Source organism: Branchiostoma belcheri, unplaced genomic scaffold (assembly GCF_001625305.1).
Source record: "Branchiostoma belcheri isolate BF01 breed outbred unplaced genomic scaffold, Haploidv18h27 scaffold17, whole genome shotgun sequence".
Classification (NCBI taxonomy): domain Eukaryota; kingdom Metazoa; phylum Chordata; class Leptocardii; order Amphioxiformes; family Branchiostomatidae; genus Branchiostoma; species Branchiostoma belcheri.
This window is the reverse complement of record NW_017803157.1, coordinates 500,754-520,432: the sequence shown is the minus strand read 5'-3', so window position 1 is coordinate 520,432 and position 19,679 is coordinate 500,754. Positions and strand designations below refer to the sequence as shown.

At 40.2% G+C, this 19,679-nt stretch overlaps 1 protein-coding gene across 1 annotated transcript in view; it reads left to right on the top strand.

Moving 5' to 3' along the window:
- Positions 1–18,912, top strand: part of LOC109466679 (bone morphogenetic protein receptor type-1B-like) — a 41,668-nt gene extending 22,756 nt beyond the window's left edge. Inside the window, exons 2-11 of the mRNA XM_019764420.1 lie at positions 31–155; positions 357–540; positions 734–845; positions 9,826–9,967; positions 10,589–10,781; positions 11,294–11,591; positions 13,164–13,268; positions 13,864–14,039; positions 14,370–14,500; positions 14,613–18,912. Coding sequence (XP_019619979.1) covers positions 31–155; positions 357–540; positions 734–845; positions 9,826–9,967; positions 10,589–10,781; positions 11,294–11,591; positions 13,164–13,268; positions 13,864–14,039; positions 14,370–14,500; positions 14,613–14,738 — 1,592 coding nt within the window. The 3' untranslated portion in view covers positions 14,739–18,912. The remainder of the gene's footprint in view (positions 1–30; positions 156–356; positions 541–733; positions 846–9,825; positions 9,968–10,588; positions 10,782–11,293; positions 11,592–13,163; positions 13,269–13,863; positions 14,040–14,369; positions 14,501–14,612) is intronic.
- Positions 18,913–19,679: the final 767 nt, after the last annotated feature.

The following is a 19,679-nucleotide window of genomic DNA, read 5'->3' as shown; positions in this document are numbered from 1 at the left end:
TGATGATATTTATTCTTTTTGTTCCTACAGCAGCTGAAGAGACGATGACCACCACAGAAGGACGGAGTATAAAGTGTTACTGCTCCAAACACTGTCCAGAGAACCAGGAGAACGGCACCTGTATCACCAAGCCAAATGGACGCTGCTTCATGCAGGTACACATCATTTCCTCACCTAATACAAATTAAATTAATATGGCCTAAGAATGCAAACTTACACAGATACTCCCATTTTTGTATGAAAATGTATTATAGTGTTGTGAGTTTTATTCTTCAACTGAAAGCAGTCCACGCTTTTCTAGTCCTCTCCATTTTCTTCTTACATTCTGACGATGTTTCTATTTCCCTGTTGTTCAGGTGGAGTCTGATTTGGCCGGTGGACAGATCGTTTCACACGGCTGTATCGGACCAGAGGGTATACTGTTACAGTGTAAGGCCCAGGTCCACAGCATACCGCGGGCCATCCAGTGCTGCATGGACACAGACATGTGCAACCTGCAGCTCAACGCAACCCTCCCGCCCTCTGCCAATGACACGCCAGGTAAGAATGAACTGTTACAGACGGAAGCAATACAACCAGGGCACGTAATTCATGCACGGGATCCCAAGTTCGAATCCTGCCATGCCACTGGTCTTGTGCCCTTGGAAACAAAATTTTGACATTCTGCAAATTACAGAACACTAAAAAAATGTATTTCTAACACTGCTATCGGTGTTGTTTTTTTTTGCCACAGGTCTTCCACCGAATGCGTACTACGACCCCAGCATACACCACATCACGCTGGTGATCAGTGTGACTGTGTGTACCACAGTACTGATGCTCACCATAGCGTTTGTCTACTTCAGGTGAGTCTAGAGTCAGGGGAGAAGGACTTCAGCAATGTCACCAATTGTTCAAAAACAGAAGCAATTGTTTGAAAATGAGTTGAAATTGTGTAATAGAATGTTTGAATCGATGGATGGATGGATGGATGGATGGATATATGGATGGATGGATGGATGGATGGATGGATGGATAGAGATGGGTAAAGAATGATTACAGAGTCTGATGGATTGATATGGATAAAGGTACATCTGTGAAAAAAAGAAGAAAAGTCTTATAAGAATTTCTGAGAAAAAAGATGTACTCTAAAGTCAAATCAGTGCCCAACACGGATCCTTGGATGCCCATGTTTAACTTACTTTAAGTGATAAACAAGAACTCTGAACTGCTTGGTAACTGATACATGTTTTTGTACAATAAACAAACTCACAATATAAAGACTTTCCTGCATTTGACAGTTACCTACTCCGAAAGCCATCCCAAGCTAAAGCCCTTTCACATCTTGTGTTACATAAGAATATTTCTCCTTTTGAATCCAAAGTGAAACATTGTAGCCGACAACGGCTGGCATTGAATGAAAAGAAACTGCCAAAGCCGGATCGTTTGAACGTTAGTCAACCTGACTGTTTTTTTTATGTGGTGTCTTGTACTGTCACTGCCTTATGCCAGATGGAAAGCTTAATGCTGACAGATGCGTTGACACAAGGGTTGCAGAGGAAACTCTCAAGAGTGTGTGGATCACTGTTGACATGTGTGCGATGCTGTATTGATTCTCGCATGCTTGTGAGGAAAAGGGTTTGTCAGCGTGAATGTACGACGTCTGGGCACCAGGTCTGATTCCATCGGTTTCCGGATTTGGCTCCCTGCGCCGTCAGAGACGTGGCAGCGAGTAGACTCGTGCACTGAAGACACGCTTCTGGTGATCTGTGAAAACTGCCGGTTCTACTAACAGACATGACTTGTTGGGATGACAACTTACAGATTCTGAAGTAAAAAAAAGGACACTGTTGAAGTAGAACTATAGGTTATTTTCCAACGATTACATCATCAAACAGAATCGAAACCTAAAACATTGCAGGATAAAGTCTATTTTCATGATGTTTACAGCATAAAATTGACACAAAAGGCAGACAGAATCAGAGGGTTTCTTTGATCTCGGATCATCTGTCCAGGATGGTACATGACTCTCTTGAGGTTTGCAGTCAGAAAACCGCCCGTTTCCCTTTTAGGTAAATACATGTTGTAAAATTGTCTGAAGTCCAGTCCTAGCAAGATGCCAAGAATGTTCATGTTTAAACTTTCTGGGCCCCACATGTGCATGAACCTGGGCTAAGGCCACAACAATTTAATCAATTGGGTCTCAGATTTGGCCGCTTAATTTTTTTTCTGGTTTGCAAAAAAAAAGGATCATTCTGGTTCTGAATCAATTCAAGTTGCCAATAGTTGAGGATAGCTTTTCCCCATCTATCCATGCAGTGCTTTGATTAAAAGTTCAAAACTCATTGTTTGAATTATAAACCAGACTGGAATAAACCTAGTATGTTAACTTCGTGGCTCCTATTGTAGTATTCAGGACTATCATAGGATGCCTCAGCCTGTTTTTATTTTTTTAAATTTGTATATTTTTATTTTTCCTGCCTTGAAACTTAACAATTTTTCAATGAAAAAAATCCGAGAACCAACAAATCAAATTGGCGTCTCCTAAGAAAAAGAGTTGTGTATGCGTGGGGTAAACAGCTTGCGAAGCTTGCACGGTTGTGTGCAGCGTAGGGGTGTGGTACCACTGATTCATCACACCTGACAACTTGATACTGCTTCATTCTGCCAGACGAGAGCTCGGGTAAACCGGGGCCGTTAAGAGAGAGAAAATATTAGGGCGCCGGGAAGATCCATTCGTCACCTTCAAGATAACAAACGATACTCTCCAGAAGTTGGGAAAGCTAATCCATGGTTGGAGGAAAGAGTGGAAGAGTGTGCCGTAGCAGATAAAGCACCTGCGCGATTCGGTCTGATCAAAATTGGCGCAAAATGCACCAAACTGGAGGCGACGCACATTCGTCAAGCGGGAAGGTTATATGAAAATTGCTCCCAGCTCTAGCTAAACGTTTCACATGGATGGTTTTTCGCAAGAAAGCGGCTCGTGGAGTGAGATAGGGTGGGAGGTAGGCGCTGTGTTCATTCGTCAATGTGAAAGGTGTCACGCTTTTCCGCGGAAATATATAATTACTTGAGAGAGCCAGTCTCCTGTGGGACACCACGGCAAAAAGAACAGATTAGATCTCAACACATCATGCATGCATTTGTCATGACATCTTTTTGAGAGACTGCACAGAAATCGCACAAAAAAGCAAAGACATCAAAGTTCTCCCTGAAGAATTAGATAAATGTCTTAATTTCGAAGAGGGCTTTCTCATTAGCCGCAGAACGACGCACTTGGGGTTGGTGTAACGTTCTTCATCTTCAGATTACAACACATTAACTTCCAGGCAGTCCTGGAGGGAACAGTCATACGACATGATGTATCGGAATGTCTGTCTGTAATATTTAACAAGCCGCGAGAAAAGAAGCCACATCCTCATTATTGCCTAATGACTTAACGGATGACTGGCTAAGAACTTAACTAAGAAGGATGTCTTGCTGTCAATTCTTGGAGATAAGGAAACATTTTTCTTGAATCTGAGGGGATGTTAAGGCTCGCTTTCGAATTGATTTCAATTTACAGTTAGGAACACGTGCTGTCAACATTCACATCGGGAAAAAATGAGCACATAAAGACGTATGTTGTAATGTGTTCACTGCAAGACCTTCTTTGCTTAGTGTAGGTTTCATTTCTCACTCTCAACCCAGATTTAGGACCTAATGGTAAATGTTATCCATAGGCCACGCCAATTTTGATTTCTTGGTTCAAAGATTTTTTCAGAAAAAAAATGAAGCGACAGGGAGAAAAATAATAAAAACAGGCCTATGCATCCTATAATATAGCCACCAAATTTACGATAGGAGCCATGACGTCAACATACCAAGATGATTTATTAATATAAACAATTACATGTGCTTTGGAAGTTTTGATCAAACTGCATTGTTATATGGAAAAACTGTAACAACTGTCGGGCCAAAATTGAGGCCAAAATATGAGCATTTTGAAACCTGAATACTAGTACTTACATTTTTTGGCAGACCAGAAGAAATGAAGCAGGGAAATCTGTGAACCAATTGATTACATATGTTTAGCCTAAAATTAGATTAACCCTACCTATAAATAGTAATTTTTATGGCCCACATCAGTGTAAAGTTTCACCAGTTCGTGCACAGAAATGCGGTATTGTACCTGAATCTGTCCATGGTGACAGCTAGTGAGCTATATTAATGGCAGTGGCAAGAGTAGGGCTGTTCATTCATCTTATATGACATTCTAATCTGTCACGATATTCTTATTAAATACTGTTCCCTTTCCATACCAGAAAAATAGAGTGAAGATGGGAAAAACATTGTAAAGAAAGTCATGAAAAGATATCATAAGGCCACTACAATTGTTCTTGGATTAGCTCGCATCATTTTTTGATGATTTGCAAAAAAGAATTCAAGTTCTGGATCAACTCCAAATGCTCATATTTTGGACACATTGAGGATTTAGAGTCCTTGTCTTCCTAGTTGTTACAATCATGTAACAGTGCAGTGCTTTGATGAAGATTAATTGTTTGAAATTATAAACCAAACTGGTCTATAGTATGTTGACTTCATGGCTCCTATGATAGCATTCAGGGCTATCATACTATATCATAGGCTGCCTAGGCCTGTGGCTTTGTCTATTTTTTGTGAGAAAATCAGAGAACCAACCAAGTTGGTGTGCCTTAATTTTCCAAAATTGCGTATTCAGAAAATTAAACATTCCACGTCGTTAAAAAAATAGAAACACTCCTGTTGTGTCTTGCATTTTTGAGCAGACGTTGGTCGGTTAAACACGATTGGTCCGGCCTAATGGCGTTGGCTGACATTTCCGGCGTAGCGCCTTCCCAGGGACAGGTCAAGCCGTGGTATTTAGTAATAGCGAAGTTCCTCCTTCCTGACACACTGCAAATGTCAGTTACATCTGTGTTCATTTGGTCTCCGTGTGAGTTGTGACATAATCAGAGTAGTCCGTGTAGCCGGGTGCATTCTATACGATTAATCTACAGGGTTGTGCGTGTGCAATTTGTGCTAACCTTGGTTCTTATTGGGTGCTAATGCCCTAATGATAACTACTTGGCATTCAAGTTCTGTTGAGGGAGTGAGGAGTGTGGCAGAGAAATTTTTTGTTATTGGGTGGGTGGGCAGCACGTCGGCAGAACGTACTGCGACTACGCAAATCCCTGATTTTCACGATTGTAGTTGGATGTTTGGTCAACATTGCATTAGCATTTTTCCTGTTGCACGCAATATCTTTCCCGACATAACAGTTGGAAACTAACAGTCTAATGTCTTATCCAAGGGACGTCCCTTAACCAAAGCTACATAACAAGCACTCATTTAACCAAAGCTACCAGCACTCATTTTCACCTGAGTTAAGTGAGACAATTCGTGTTAAGTGCCTTTCCCATATTGGCACAAGATCGGTGACATGGCGGGATTCGAACACAGAATCTTCTGAGCCGAACACCCTTCTGTTACGCCACACAACCCCACACAAACTTGAAAACTTGTCAACATGGAATGGCACTACAGCCACCAAACTCTGTTGTCAACAGTTTACTTTTGATGCGTAAGTATGTTTGAATTTATGGGCTATTTGCTGGTGAATCTGAGCTTTGAAAAATTGCCACTCTTAGCTGGCAACCACATGAGTCGACCTAGAGGAAGATAACACAACACTCCAGCTTTACACTAGGTATACAGCACATAGATTCTTTAAAAAATACTGCTGGCTCCAAAAACCGTAACAAATAGCAGAGATGTTAACAGTATTGATTTATAGTTACATCCCAATCCTCCTCTTTTAGAGAAATTTGCTCCCTTGCACAGGTATTGCAAAAAAGTGCACGATAAGCAAAGATGGATTTGTGAAGATCATTAAGATTCATATTCAGACTTTTGATTGGTTATACGATGGCTTGATAACCTTGTGTACCAAAGAACTGCATAGAAATCTCTTTCAATGTATGAAATACTTCAAAGTTGTCATCTCTTCCCATCACCTATTCAGTCCTTACAAATCCTTTGCTTCGGTGTTGGTATTCTTCCCAAGCTATCACGGGGATATTGAATCATGGTTCATCTTTTGAACTGCAGAGAGATGACCATGTTGACGGATTAGGTAACCGTAAGGTGATGATTTTAACTGTCAGCGTTGTATATCCAGCCACACAAAGCTGCTGAAAAAGTGACGACAGCGCTATTTATCCGACTTTGTACATTTGTTGCACTCAGGTGACGTACATTAAGAACCAAAGTTGTATACACTCAAATCCACATACATATATGTAGAATGTTTTGCTCTTCACTGCAGAATTCCCCTCCTACCTTACTGTGCTTCCATACTTTGCACAATGACTAATGTTTAGTATTAGCATGAAATCCCCTCTTCTGAAAGAGTGTCTGCTTCTTAAAAAGAAATCTTCCACAGAAGCCCTCCCTGAAGACCACTTTCACAAATTTGTTCGCTGAGAAATGCCACCTAGCACCCCACATTCACACAAATGTATACTTAACCCCTAAATAATGTGTTTCCCTTAAAGACAGGCTTTGTGAAACTTCAGCACCAGTACTCATCCTCATTTGTACTGCTCAGGATCTATCCTAATGTTCCCTAAAGTGGCCATTTAAGAAAATGATGGAAATTTTCTTACATTAAGTACTCTGCGTTTTCCCTGCGGGTGTCACTAAAGTGCTGAGAAACTCTGGAAGATTCGGTATGGACAGTAAAATGACTTGAGGAAAGTGAAGTGCCTTAGTCTGAAGGACAGAGTTGGTGCAATGCAACAGTTTTTTATGCAGACAGATTTTCTTCAGAGGAAGCCCACATTATTTGGCGAATCAACTACTAAATTGTTTCTCCTTCAGGCCACAACAATTTCATCCATTGGTTCTCGGAATCCCCTGCTTCATTTTTGTAATGATTTGAAAAAAAAAAAAAACATTCAGGTTCTGAGTCCAAATGCTCAATATTTTGACCCAACAGTTGAAGAAAGTCCTTGTGCTCCTAGCAGTTTTTTTTCTATTTAACAATGCTTGATTAAAAGTTCAAAACTCATTGTTTGAATTACAAACCAGCCTGGTCTGTTGACAGCTCTACATTGTAATTGTAGCATTTGGGGCTATCATAGAATGCCTTGACCTTTTTTTATTTTAGCCCCCTCGCTTCACATATTTCTGAAAAAAATCCAAGAACAAACAAATTAAACTGGTATGGCCTCAAATTGCCTTTATGCAGTTGGAAAAAAATATAGTTTCTATAATTTCTTTTTCTGATGAAAGATTTTCCTTTTCCTTGGGGATGGAATGGTGGAATCATCTACAGTGCAGAGACTTAAATGACAAGATAGTCAAAAAGTCACCTACATGTATTCTCTATAGGCTTCATTAGTGACAAGGTAGTAAGCACTCATGGTATTTAAGAGCCTCAAGATGTCTCTAATGTTCCACAAGGACCAATTATCTTGAACTTTGGAAAATGCTTTCTTTATTGTCTGTGGAGTTCCATAATGCAAGTTCTCCCTCTTTATGAAATATTTCTTACGCTAAATTCTGATAAAGCAAGTTGGTTTAGTGAGCTAAGAGAAAATACATGTAACTAGCATCAAAGCAGATATTATAACACTTAATATGCATTACATTAACTTAGTGAAACCCTTTCTTGGGTTACTTTTCCAAATGGAGCCTTTTTTTCTCAGAGAAAGCCTGATTGATTGATTGACTTGCAGTGCTGCAGGACTTGGACAGAGGGCCGGCTTATACATCTACTCTAATAGGTCTCCTGGGTGTCCTGTATTAGTGCCAGAAGGTTGCCATCCTAGCTATCCTTGTACAGAGCTCTTCTAGTAATTTCCAATGGGACATAGTAACTGTCCTGGATAACTGACCATATTTACATGCAGAGGGCTTGAAATACAGATTGCATATGCACCATAGTGCCGGTAAAATGGTGGTTGTGCAGGTTTTTCTGACGTCTACCTGCACCTAACTTGCACTGGTCCATGTACTGGGTTTATAGATACATGTACAAATGTACAATGTATGTTGAATTTTATTTGCTTTATTTATTGTTAATTACAAGTTTGAAAGAAATAATATGGCAATTGTTTCTGACCAGTTTCTCCAAGTCTTGAGTGGTGCAGGTAAAGTCAGTCCAGTGCAGGTAGTTTTCATTGTCACCAGGACCAGTGCAGGTATACAGAAAAAAAGTATTTTGAGCCCTGACACAGTCGTGACACAGACAAACTGACCTTACCGACGGGCTCTAAACGTCTATCCCACAAGTTTCAGCACCCTGAAGGTTTCCCCAGTAATGGCACACATCTCATCATTAGCACTATCTCCCAGTCTTTAGGGACAACACTTCAGTACTTGATAGGTCACCGAACATTAAGAGTTTGGACAGAGACGAACTGCCTTTACTTCAGGAATGAAAACACCTTTACAGTCCATTTCTGTGCTAGCCCAGGGGGCATCAGATAGAAACGATCTCATCTGAAACTTTGTACATCATCTGATCTGATCGGCAGTTTCGTTCTGTAGTTGTCGGAGTACATAACATTTAGATCAAAGTACCAAAATGTCGTGATAAGAATACATCTAGCTAGAAGGCAATATGTAGTATGTGAGTTTACCACACAACTTACTGAAAAGTTTAACAATTTCAACAAGTTGGCATAGAAATGCCTCAGTATGCCTCCATAAATTTGATATTTCATGATGTCTTGATGTGAAAGACATGTTGCCAGTATATTCTCTGGTAGCTCCACAAATGTTAACAGACTCTTACTTAACAAAACCCAGCAGATGTAAGATTTACATGTACCGAGTCGAGTTTTACACCTGAACGAATGCTTTGCAGCATGAAACTAGCCGCGGAGAATGCTGGCGTAGTTGATCGCCGAGTGGCTGGGCGGTTCAGATAGCGTATGCTCTTCAGCGAGGCATCTATTTCGTGCCTCCTCGGACCTGACTGCAACTAATGGCAGGGCATTATCTGTATCCTGCAGCCCGGGCGCACACAACGGAAGGCCAGGGGTCACGTGCCGATTCAGAACTACTAGAGGCTATCGCAGCGAAGGTAGCAAAGAGGGGGGCTGCTGCGTCGTTAGCGTTATTGTTCTCGTTAAGTTATTTAGTAGGAGAAGTGAAATTGTGCCACGGTAGCGTGCGCATGCACTTTTATTTAGGCAAAGACGGATGTCATCAGCACACAAAGTCTGGAGAATAACGGATAGGCCACGTCAGTAGCAGTGCATACATCAAGTCAGGATATTGTGTGCCGGGTAATCGGTCATGTGGCCCTCTGACCCATATTCCCTGCCTACTCACAGCTCCAGGCAGTAGTCATGCTGAGGATCTCCCAATATCTTTTGAAGAATAGTTCTGAGGGAACATGAAATGCATTTCTACCCCAGGCCTGGCATCAGCTGCAAGTTTTGGCTATTTGTACTTGTCCAAAGAAAGGAGAAACTTGAGAGTTATCGACTTCAGTTAAAACTTCCCTGGAAGGTCCTGAAGTAGTTGTTTGAAGTTGGCTTTTCAAGTCAGCTTGAATACATTTCCTTGAGTTGGGTATTGGAATGGAATACTCAAGAGTGACATCAAACGGGTACAGACAAGGGTACAGCACTTCCGATGGTAGAGTGTTTGCAATATTCTCACTAAATAAGTGTGGAGTGAGTGAGTGACAGGAAAAGTGCTAAGAAAATTTTGCTTTGTCAATTTTCTTTCATGCACCTTGAATACTGTTCTGTGTTTCTGTTTAGTCATCCTTAAATACAGGTACTGATAATGCTCATCCCTGACATTAATAACCAACTGTTGTGTCCACAGATATAAGAAGCGGGAACTTGGCACGCGGTACGACATGGAAGTCGGTGACCACGACGAGACCTTCATCCCACCAGGCGACACGCTGAAGGATCTGATCGAGCAGTCGCAGAGCTCAGGCAGCGGCTCCGGACTCCCCCTCCTGGTGGGTAGATCTGTCTCCCGTAGTTTTCACACATGTAGAAGGGGAGGGACTTACAAATTTAGACTGGAAACCGTCAACCCATCCGAAAAGTTTTTCACCCCCAACCCAATAAAGCATTCTCAGTCTAAAGAGGGCCTAACTGTAACAGTGTTAAGGAATTTAGAGACATTTTCAGCAATTTTGCAGACTGAAAAAATCAGGCTAGGGCTAGTAGGGGTTGACTATTGTTCAAGAGCTTTTGTGTTTACTACTGACTCTATAATATACAAGTAATTTTGCATGACTGTATTTTTCAAATTGCATGTAAAATGTTTGCCAACATGCACTTTTGCATATGCCATGGGTTCACATCTGGACTTTCAAGTATGCATTACCTTACCTTAGACCTTAGATCCTCCCGCAACCTTGTTGCATAGGTCGACTCCTTGTCTGACTTTTTTTGCGCCACTACTGCCATATCCTTAAGTGAGTTAAGTCCAAGTTTTGCCCCATCCAAGTATGCATTTGCAGAAAGTATTTCCGAATTGCATAACAAAATTTTGACATTCTGCAATATTTTAGAACACGGAAAAGAAGTATTTCTACCACTACTGTAACATGTCCAACTTGTATCTGTCTCAGGTCCAGCGTACCATAGCCAAACAGATCCAGATGCTGCACAGTATTGGGAAAGGGCGTTACGGGGAGGTGTGGAAGGGCAAGTGGAGAGGGGAGTACGTGGCCATCAAAGTCTTCTTCACCACAGAGGAGGCCTCCTGGTTCCGCGAGACAGAGATCTACCAGACTGTTCTCATGAGGCACGAGAACATTCTAGGTGAGCTAGTGGCAATATTTATACATAACCAAAAGGAGTTGTTATTACTCACTCACTCACTCACTGTCCGGTTTATCATCTGTTGTTCCCCGTCTTCCGAGGGTTAGACGTGGTTAGACATTATCTGTATAGGTATAGCCAGTATAACTGCCCTTCAGCGTAACACACCAGCTTTGTCGGTACGTGGCATGGTGGCAGCTGGCTTCATTACACCAAACACCTTGTTACACGTAACACTGGAACATCTAACTTTAAACACTGTTTAAAACTATCTAATGATGATGCCCCTACTGTACTTGGTGGCAGAAAGTTCCACTCTGCAATAGGTCTAGGATAGAATGAGTTTTTGAACAACCTAATCCTTGGTTGATAACTCTGACTATTTCTTGTTCTTTTGTGCTCACCCAGAATCCGAAAATAATTTCATCAGGTTGCTAGACTTTGAAAGGCCAGACTTGGAAGGCACACTTGGAAGGTTGACTATACTGACTCGTGCCTCGTGTACTTTACAGGTTTTATTGCAGCAGATATCAAGGGTACAGGCTCGTGGACTCAGCTGTACCTCATCACCGACTACCACGAGAACGGGTCGCTCTACGACTACCTGCGAGGAAACACGTTAGACCGGGCAGGCCTGCTCCGTCTGGCGTACTCGGCAGCGTGCGGCCTCTCGCACCTACACACGGAAATCTTCGGCACCCAGGGGAAGCCAGCGATCGCCCACCGTGACATCAAGTCCAAAAACATCCTTGTGAAGAAAAATGGCGCATGCTGTATCGCCGATATGGGTCTGGCTGTCAGATTTATCAGGTAGGGTCATCGGGTAGAATTCAGGTCAAAGGGCATGGGTCAAAGGTTTAGCTATCCAAATCTGACTTCCTATTATGGTGTGAAGGTTTATGATTACATTGTTTCTGACTTGCTAGAAACAAGGGGATGAGCTTTCTTTAGCCTTAAATTTAAGAATTGCATTCTTTTGCTGTTAATTTTGGTAAAAAGAAGGAGAATTCAAAGCCAACAAATTAACTGAAACTGTGGGTCAAAGACTTTGCTGCTTCATTGTTTTTATTGCTGAACATTCCTAATGTGATCTCCCCGATATAAGGAGCATTAAAACAGAAGATTTGATTATCTGCACCATTAAACAAAGGAAAGGACCACCAATAGCATACTATCAGGCAAGGTTATAGAGAACTGTGATAAGAGAAAGCATTAAAAGGGGCCAAGTTTTTAGTAGTAATGAAAATTTAGTTGTCTCGAGGGAGTGTTATTTGCCAGGCATGGAAGTAAGGCGAGAAATTACATTACCTGCATCATTGAGTATCTGACTCAGGTCTGTTACTGAAGCTTAGGATGGATTGACAGAGCGAAGGATGTTCTCAAAGAAGGATACACATGAGACATGACAGATATGGTCCCTGTTAGAGAATAACTACTGCGTAGGGTGCATGGAAGAGGTTTGGTAGAAAGCTTTCAGAAAAATAGATTGAAATATCAAAAGTCAGTTTTTGAACATGCATAAGGTGTCATATTTTGGCACCTCCACATTCTAAATGGCACTCATTTACTACGGGTTGGTTCAACTTCCTTTGTAAAGAAATGACCAGAAAATTGACTTTTTGTATCATCTAATGTTACATAACACAGCTCTAAAGTTTACGCACGGAAAATGTTATGATACTTTTAGTATGGTGACTTGAGCTATAGATCAGTTCTAAACCCATTTAAAGGCAATACTGTTGAGGCATTAGCTGGGATTGGGTCCTGTGTTATAGCTTTGTTGCCAAACCCAGAGGTGGTACGGGTAGTAAAAGAAATGGCGTATTTTGCCGCGGGGTACGTTGTCCTTTGACCTTTGGGAATGAGGTGGGAAATTTCATTTCCTGGCCCATTAAGTAGTGATACCTGTAGATCTATCATGGCGGTGTCTGCTCGGATTACTACCAGGTAGCCTTATTTGTCACCAAGTCATGTGGAGAGGACCAGTGTAGGGTCTGATTTCTTCATACATGTAGGATGCCAATGCTATACATGTAGGTCCTATTGCAGTGTTCTAGCAAGCACCTAGCGAGCGAAAAATTTCAGGCTGGCTAGAACACTGTCCTATTGTAAATATGACATTGTTTCCATGTATGTGTGATAGAAATTTTGCTATATAGTGTAAGACCGGTGTGTTTAAAGTCTCCATCCAGCTGGAACAAAATTTTCAAACTATCCCATAACAGTAGGTTTCTTACTAAATAGCACAAAGATCAACTTTTGCTTTCGTGATTTATTTCATGTTCTGTTTAGATTGTAACATCTTTTCAAGCCCACATGATTTGCTTCTCAGTTTGCTTGTGTTCTATCTAATTTTGACCACTTTTGTTGACCCCTCGAAAGATACGGTGACCACTCTAACCCGGACGCTGACCCTTCCCTGCTCTCCGGCCACTCCGGCTGGAGTATTCGGACCCCAGGCATGAGTGGGGTGGAGGAATACTGGAGGTACAGGAACAAAAACCATCACCATATAAACCCTACCTCTTCTGAGAAACGCTTGGTTAAAATTTAACAAATGTAGGAATGCAAAACAGAACTGTAGAAATGCATAAAATACATGAAATATCATAATCATATGTAGTTCTGTGCAAAATTAATTTTTGCTTAAGTTTCTATATGCTTGATATTTAATTCTACTTAATTCTGATTATACTCTTATGTATTTCTCATTCTGTCTTATTTTGTATCTCTCTACTCTGTCTCTGAAATAAATAAAACTGAGCCAATTGTCCTAACCTTCCACCCCACTCACAAATGCTTCTTATAAAGTCACTAATCTTTTCTTGTAGGTTTGAGGAATCTCTCTTGAGGTACATACATGTACAAACTTCCACATATCAATAATTCCAAAAAAAAGGAACACTACTAACCAGCATCTTTCCTCTTGTTGATTACTAATGTGATATGACTAATAGCCACAGTAGTCTTACAAATATTCTCTTGGTGTGGTGCTGAAAAAGATAAGCAGGTACGGTGTTGGAAATCAACGAGTTGTCAGGAGAATAACAATAAATTTTCTTTCATTTGTGATTCATTGCAGCGAAACAAATGAAGTCGATATCGCACCAAACACGAGAGTGGGAACCAAGCGCTACATGGCACCCGAAGTCCTGGAAGAGACCATGAACAAAAACAGCTTTGACGCGTACAAGATGGCTGACATCTACTCCTTCGGCCTGGTGCTGTGGGAGATAGCCAGGAGGTGCATTGTGGGAGGTAAGAAGGACGTCTGGTTTTGAGGTGAATCTGATAGAACATGGACCTGGTAGTATTGTATGGTGTTACATATATAGGTAAGCTCCTACGAAGTTTGATAGTTTCTCATTTTCTTTAGCTGAAAAATTTTTAACAGTAGAAAATCCCTACCTACCGACCCTTGCTTTTGAGGACTGAGACAGGAAGCCAGTTTTCTTGACATAGGATTATTGTAAGTCCAGAACTAGTTGCAAATTTTCAGGTTTTTTAGAACATTTTTACAAGTCTGGATCTAGTCCAAGTGAACCGGTACACAGCACTGCTTACATGACTTCCGTTGCTGTTTTCCAGGGATAGTAGAAGAGTACCAGTTGCCGTACTACGACTGCGTGCCTCACGACCCGTCGTACGAGGACATGAGGAGAGTCGTGTGTGTGGAGAGGCAACGACCGTCCATACCTAACAGGTGGCACACTGACGAGGTCAGTACAGGGACTCTTTACTTGTACTTGTTTAGGTCTTCTCATGAGTAGACTGTCTCTTCAGTATCACAGTTGGCATGGTAATGAAACGTGTCTTGTTTCTTCTGTGCAGGTGCTACGTCCTATGGCCAAGTTGATGAGCGAATGTTGGGCGCACAACCCCAATGCACGTCTCACCGCACTCCGCGTCAAGAAAACCATTGGCAAGATGATGGTGGAGGCTCAAATCAAGGCATAGTCGCCATGCCCTTTGACCTTGTAAGGAAAGAGGTCAAGGTTCACGACCTGCAACCTCTGACCTCTCAGGTCATGTATAGGCTTTGTACTGAGTATTTATTCACAGTTTGTATAGACATTTAAAACAGTTGGAGAGAGAGAGAGAACTGTAGTCAGAGCTTGCCCATTTTATACATAGTTAAGATTCAGTGATGTTACAGATACTGTAAAATCTGAGCCAAACTCTAGATCTTGAAGGCAGGATGTGAATACTGTATGTAGAAAGAATTGCCTTTTCTGGATCAGCTTTTTATTGTCCTCTTCTCAGCCATATGCACCACTGGTAGAAGCTGGCTCGCTAATTATTACACTCAAAAAGATCTCTCCAACCACTCCATTTTCTAGAAAGGACAGCCCACTGAAAACTCTGAGGATGATCATACCTTGGATGTATGAAAAAAATAATGTTTTGAAAACCCACTCGAATGTCACTTCAAAACAAACCCACTGAAATTAAGTATTACTTGAAGTTCATCACCATTTCCTGGACTGAACGCACTTCAATACACAGACCCCACCATAGATATTTCAGAACTTCTTGCAGTCATTTCAAAGAAATGTTGAACCCACTGAGAAGTCTACATACACTCAAGTATGTTTCATTAGCTTGAGCGTTTGGAGGGTAAAATCATCAGCCATGATTTTTAAAACCTAAAATGCACCAAGCATCATCCCACTTGTAACACCAACCCACTGAAATGCCCCCAATCAAAATGGAAAACAAGTTTTGGGGAAAAAAAAGAGAGAACTTCTGGATAGGAATTCCAACTTGCCTTGACTTGCACAAATGTAGTCTGCCCTATCCTAGAAACCCTACCATGGTATGGGCTGCATAATTGCTGTTAGCCTTCTATAGATACATGTAGATAGAGGCAAACATGCGCATTTGTTTGAGCATATTTCCTGCATTGGTACAAGTTTTTATTTCTTTTCTGTACTTCCCACCAGGCTACCTTTGTTTTCTTTATCCTAGCCTCCATTATTATTGAAATTCTAAAAGATTTTAAAAGAGATATATTGTCTCAAAATTGATGTAGACTAAAGTAGAACATTTCAAATCAGAATGAGGGAATTGATTTTAAAAGTTTAAATTGTAAATATCAATTAGTATCAATAATTTGTATCTCATATTTCTTCAATTGTAGATGTTAGTTAACTTGTACAGGCATTTGTAGTGTTTATATATCATAATCATACATCCACGCGTGTGCATTGTGTGTATAACCCTTCATAAACCATGGCAGACTCATTGCAACGCCCCCACCTTGGCGAGAATGTTGATCCGACAGGTGAATATTTTGTTATTTTTGTAGAAGAAAAGAAAGTTTATTTTCCTATCATGATGACTACACAGTACATGTGGATGTAATCGTGTACATGTACGTTTGGATGTAGTGCGTGTGTGAGTGACACCCTGATGTCATGTGAACCAGTCAGTAGTAGTACTACTACTAGCACACCCCACCTATGTATAGTTGGATGGAACTGTATATATGCTGTGTTCAAAACAGATTTGTGACCTTGTGGCTTTGGTAGTGTACAGCCTAGTAAGAATTCGTGAGAATACTGGTTTACTTCTAAACACATAGCTTTGTCCTGTCCAAAAGTTTTCAGATAAAGCTAGTGTTACAATCCTTAGATAGATATAAAAGCTGAATCATCTTCAAGCTCTCCTCTCATCTAGTGCAGCTCATAACTATAGTAAACAGAATCTACAATGTACAGGGAGATTTTTTGAAACTAAAAGCCACTGGAACGTCCCAGAAACAGCAGTATTGTTCAACCTACTTGAAAGAAAACTCCGCCCAGAGTTCTCTATTTTGATACAAAGAGTTATAGCCTTGAATCATTTCTTAGTCATACTTTCAATATGTGCGCTGAAGGTGGTTTCTATGCTAACTACAGAGCAGTGTTCTAGCCAGTTTCCATCTGTCCGTCTTTTGACAGAATTTTGCCACTCTTGACGGACAAAAATTGTGCCCAATTTGTCATCTTTGACACAAAAATTGATGTGTAAAGATATGGAAAGAGATGTCATTAAACTAAGCTTATGCTATTAACAAAGTTTGCCCCTCAAAATGCAGGAAATGCATCAAGCATTTCAGAGGGTCAAGATTCAAACATTTTCCCCCAAAATTAGAATGACAGGAAAGAAATTCAGGCTTGCCAGAACATTGTTACAGAGCATCCCAAAAGACTTCTGATGATTCAAGGCTATCAAAATAGACACCAGAAAAAACACAGGCAAATCATAGACAGTAGAGGTACATGTATGTACCATGAAATTGACACTTATGATGTACGTGTACAGCGTCTGTCAGAGTAACAACAGTCTTTATAGAGTAAAAACAGCACAAGGGACACAGAAGGAAACTTCTCGGTAGCGATAAACCGTTGCGGGATGCTGGCATCCCCACAACTCACTCTCACAATACTAGCACAGCCCCCCTCCCCCACCACACACACTCACAAAGATACTAGAATCTCCTGTTCAGTTATTCCTGTAAAGCTAACTCCAGTTATACCAGGACATTGTAATTTGTGCAACTTAATAATCATCAAGGGATGCTCAGTGCAACCCAGTTTGATGAGCCATAATTTTAAGACACAGTATAACAGATAACCTTACATGTGATCAGCTCAGAAACAATGATTTTAAGCAGCTGTACATATCAACTTTTGTAAAGAGATTAATTTCCTAGTATACAGATAGAGAGAAAGGGAGACAGAAAGATTTGAGCTGTTTAATTTTACACACTCATCCTTGTCGTTGAGAATTCCAACGACTTTTTGTAAAAGGCAACAAAGGGACAAAATCGACAGGTTTTGCCTGTGTGATCATTGACAAAATTTGAAGATCAAGACCACATTTACAATCAAAATCATTTAAAAGAAAGACGATTTCTGATGATCTGTAAAAAATTACATCTGCACTCATGGGTGTGCATTACTAAACAGTGTTAAAAATGGGAGAGAGAGAGAGAGAGATGTTCCACTGGACAATTCTGTGCCATCAATTCAGTCTAGACTTTAAAATCATTATCAATATATCTATAGACAGTGATGTTCATGTAATCAGTCTTAATTTTAAAATTACACTGATATTTCTGACGACAATTGGTCCAATAACGTCTCATAAACGACCACTAAAGATGACTTTGTGCCTGCCTATGATATTGATGGTGATAAATTGTCATTGAACATTTTATGACTAGTTTGGTGGTGTACGGAATGGCATATAGACCACTGTGGTATTGGATGTGTAAATTGTATGGACAAGCCAGCTACAACAAACAACCATCTACAGTCAGTGCATTCACTTGCAAGTGGTGTTTTGTACCTTTTGGTTGTGGATGGTTAACTGGCGAAATGGTTTGTAGTATTTTTAGTGGGAGGGAGAGAGAGAAAAGTTGTTAAAAGGAATTCTATTGAAATCACCACATTGTAACCATAAAAATGATTGGTAGGGCTTAGGGAAAAATGTTGTGTTTCCAGTTTTCTAACTGACCCTAGCAAGAACCCGCCACCCCTATCCTATTCTTAATGAACCACTAGTAAGGCTATACAATTTTTGATGTGATGTCTGAATTTTAATCCCTCTGAAACATCATTTAATGAATTTTCAGAATCACTTTTTTTTCAGTAAATCAGCTGAAATATTGGTGCACAAGCAAGCAGATCTATGGGTCCATGGGACAGTCTTAATGCTGTGTTGATTTAAAATAAAACTTTATTTGTTGGATCATTATAGCCAAAATCTTAAACAATAAAATTAAATTAAAAGAAGAAAAATCCCTACCTACTGACCCTTTTTTTTCATGACTGAAACTGGAAACGCAACATTAGTTTTTCTAGGCCTACAGTTGGTCTGTGAGGAAAAGGTATTAAGAGAAAGTCTTCCGCCTGAGGTTTAGATGAAAAGTTAGAAAACTGATGTAAGGAGTATTTGTTGGAGATGGAAGTTTTTATGATGTATTCTCTATAGCTGAGTCATGATGGAGATGGAAATTCTCCCAAGTGTAAATAGATCAACAAGCCACAAGTTTGTAAACAGCTTTTGTATATGTTTGTTACTTGACATTGTTGGTTAAATATGTTTATCATAATTACTAACCAAGTCCATTATCAATTAACAGTTGATGTTGTGCTGTTTTCTTCTGCTGTATGCTACAGATGTGATATTTAAATTTTATAGTGATAACCACCTAATCTGGACACATGTTTAGATTGGGTAAACCTATTGATAATCAAGTTATCTGGTATATGAGTACATGATAACTTGTTTGTCAGTTTATCACATTATGGCAATCATATTTTATTACTGGATATCAAAATATAACAGCATCAGAGGATATGAAGGGTATTAATCTACTTTGAGAATTTAGATATGATCCATTTTTTCCTCAAAATTGCATTTTTAAAAGACTTTCTTAGCCATGGTGATATTGCCATGGAGATGCCGACATGATATGCGATTGGTTGAAAATGTATACAAAGCAAGGATTACGTATACCCCTCCATAGCCTCTGACACACTTTCCCAATATTCATGATGGTAACATGTGATTGCCATGAGGCCATGTTGATTTGATTATATGGATGACATCCTCTGGAAACCCCAAAACTGAAGTGAGCGTGCGAATAAAAGTTAAGCAAAAACAGTTGCCTTCATTATGAAATCTACGTGTTCATGAAGGTTGAACAAATGACTAAACACATGGTGTATTGTATGGCGAATAATAGACTCTTTATTTTCATTTATTCACTTTCATTTTCTTCTTTTCCTTTGGAATTGATTTTGCCATTCTAAGACAGTGTCAATTTCAATTTTGTTGTGCAATTTATGGTATATATTTGCTCATTCTGCTTTGTATGATTTACAGTATGTTCGAAACCTTTTTTTT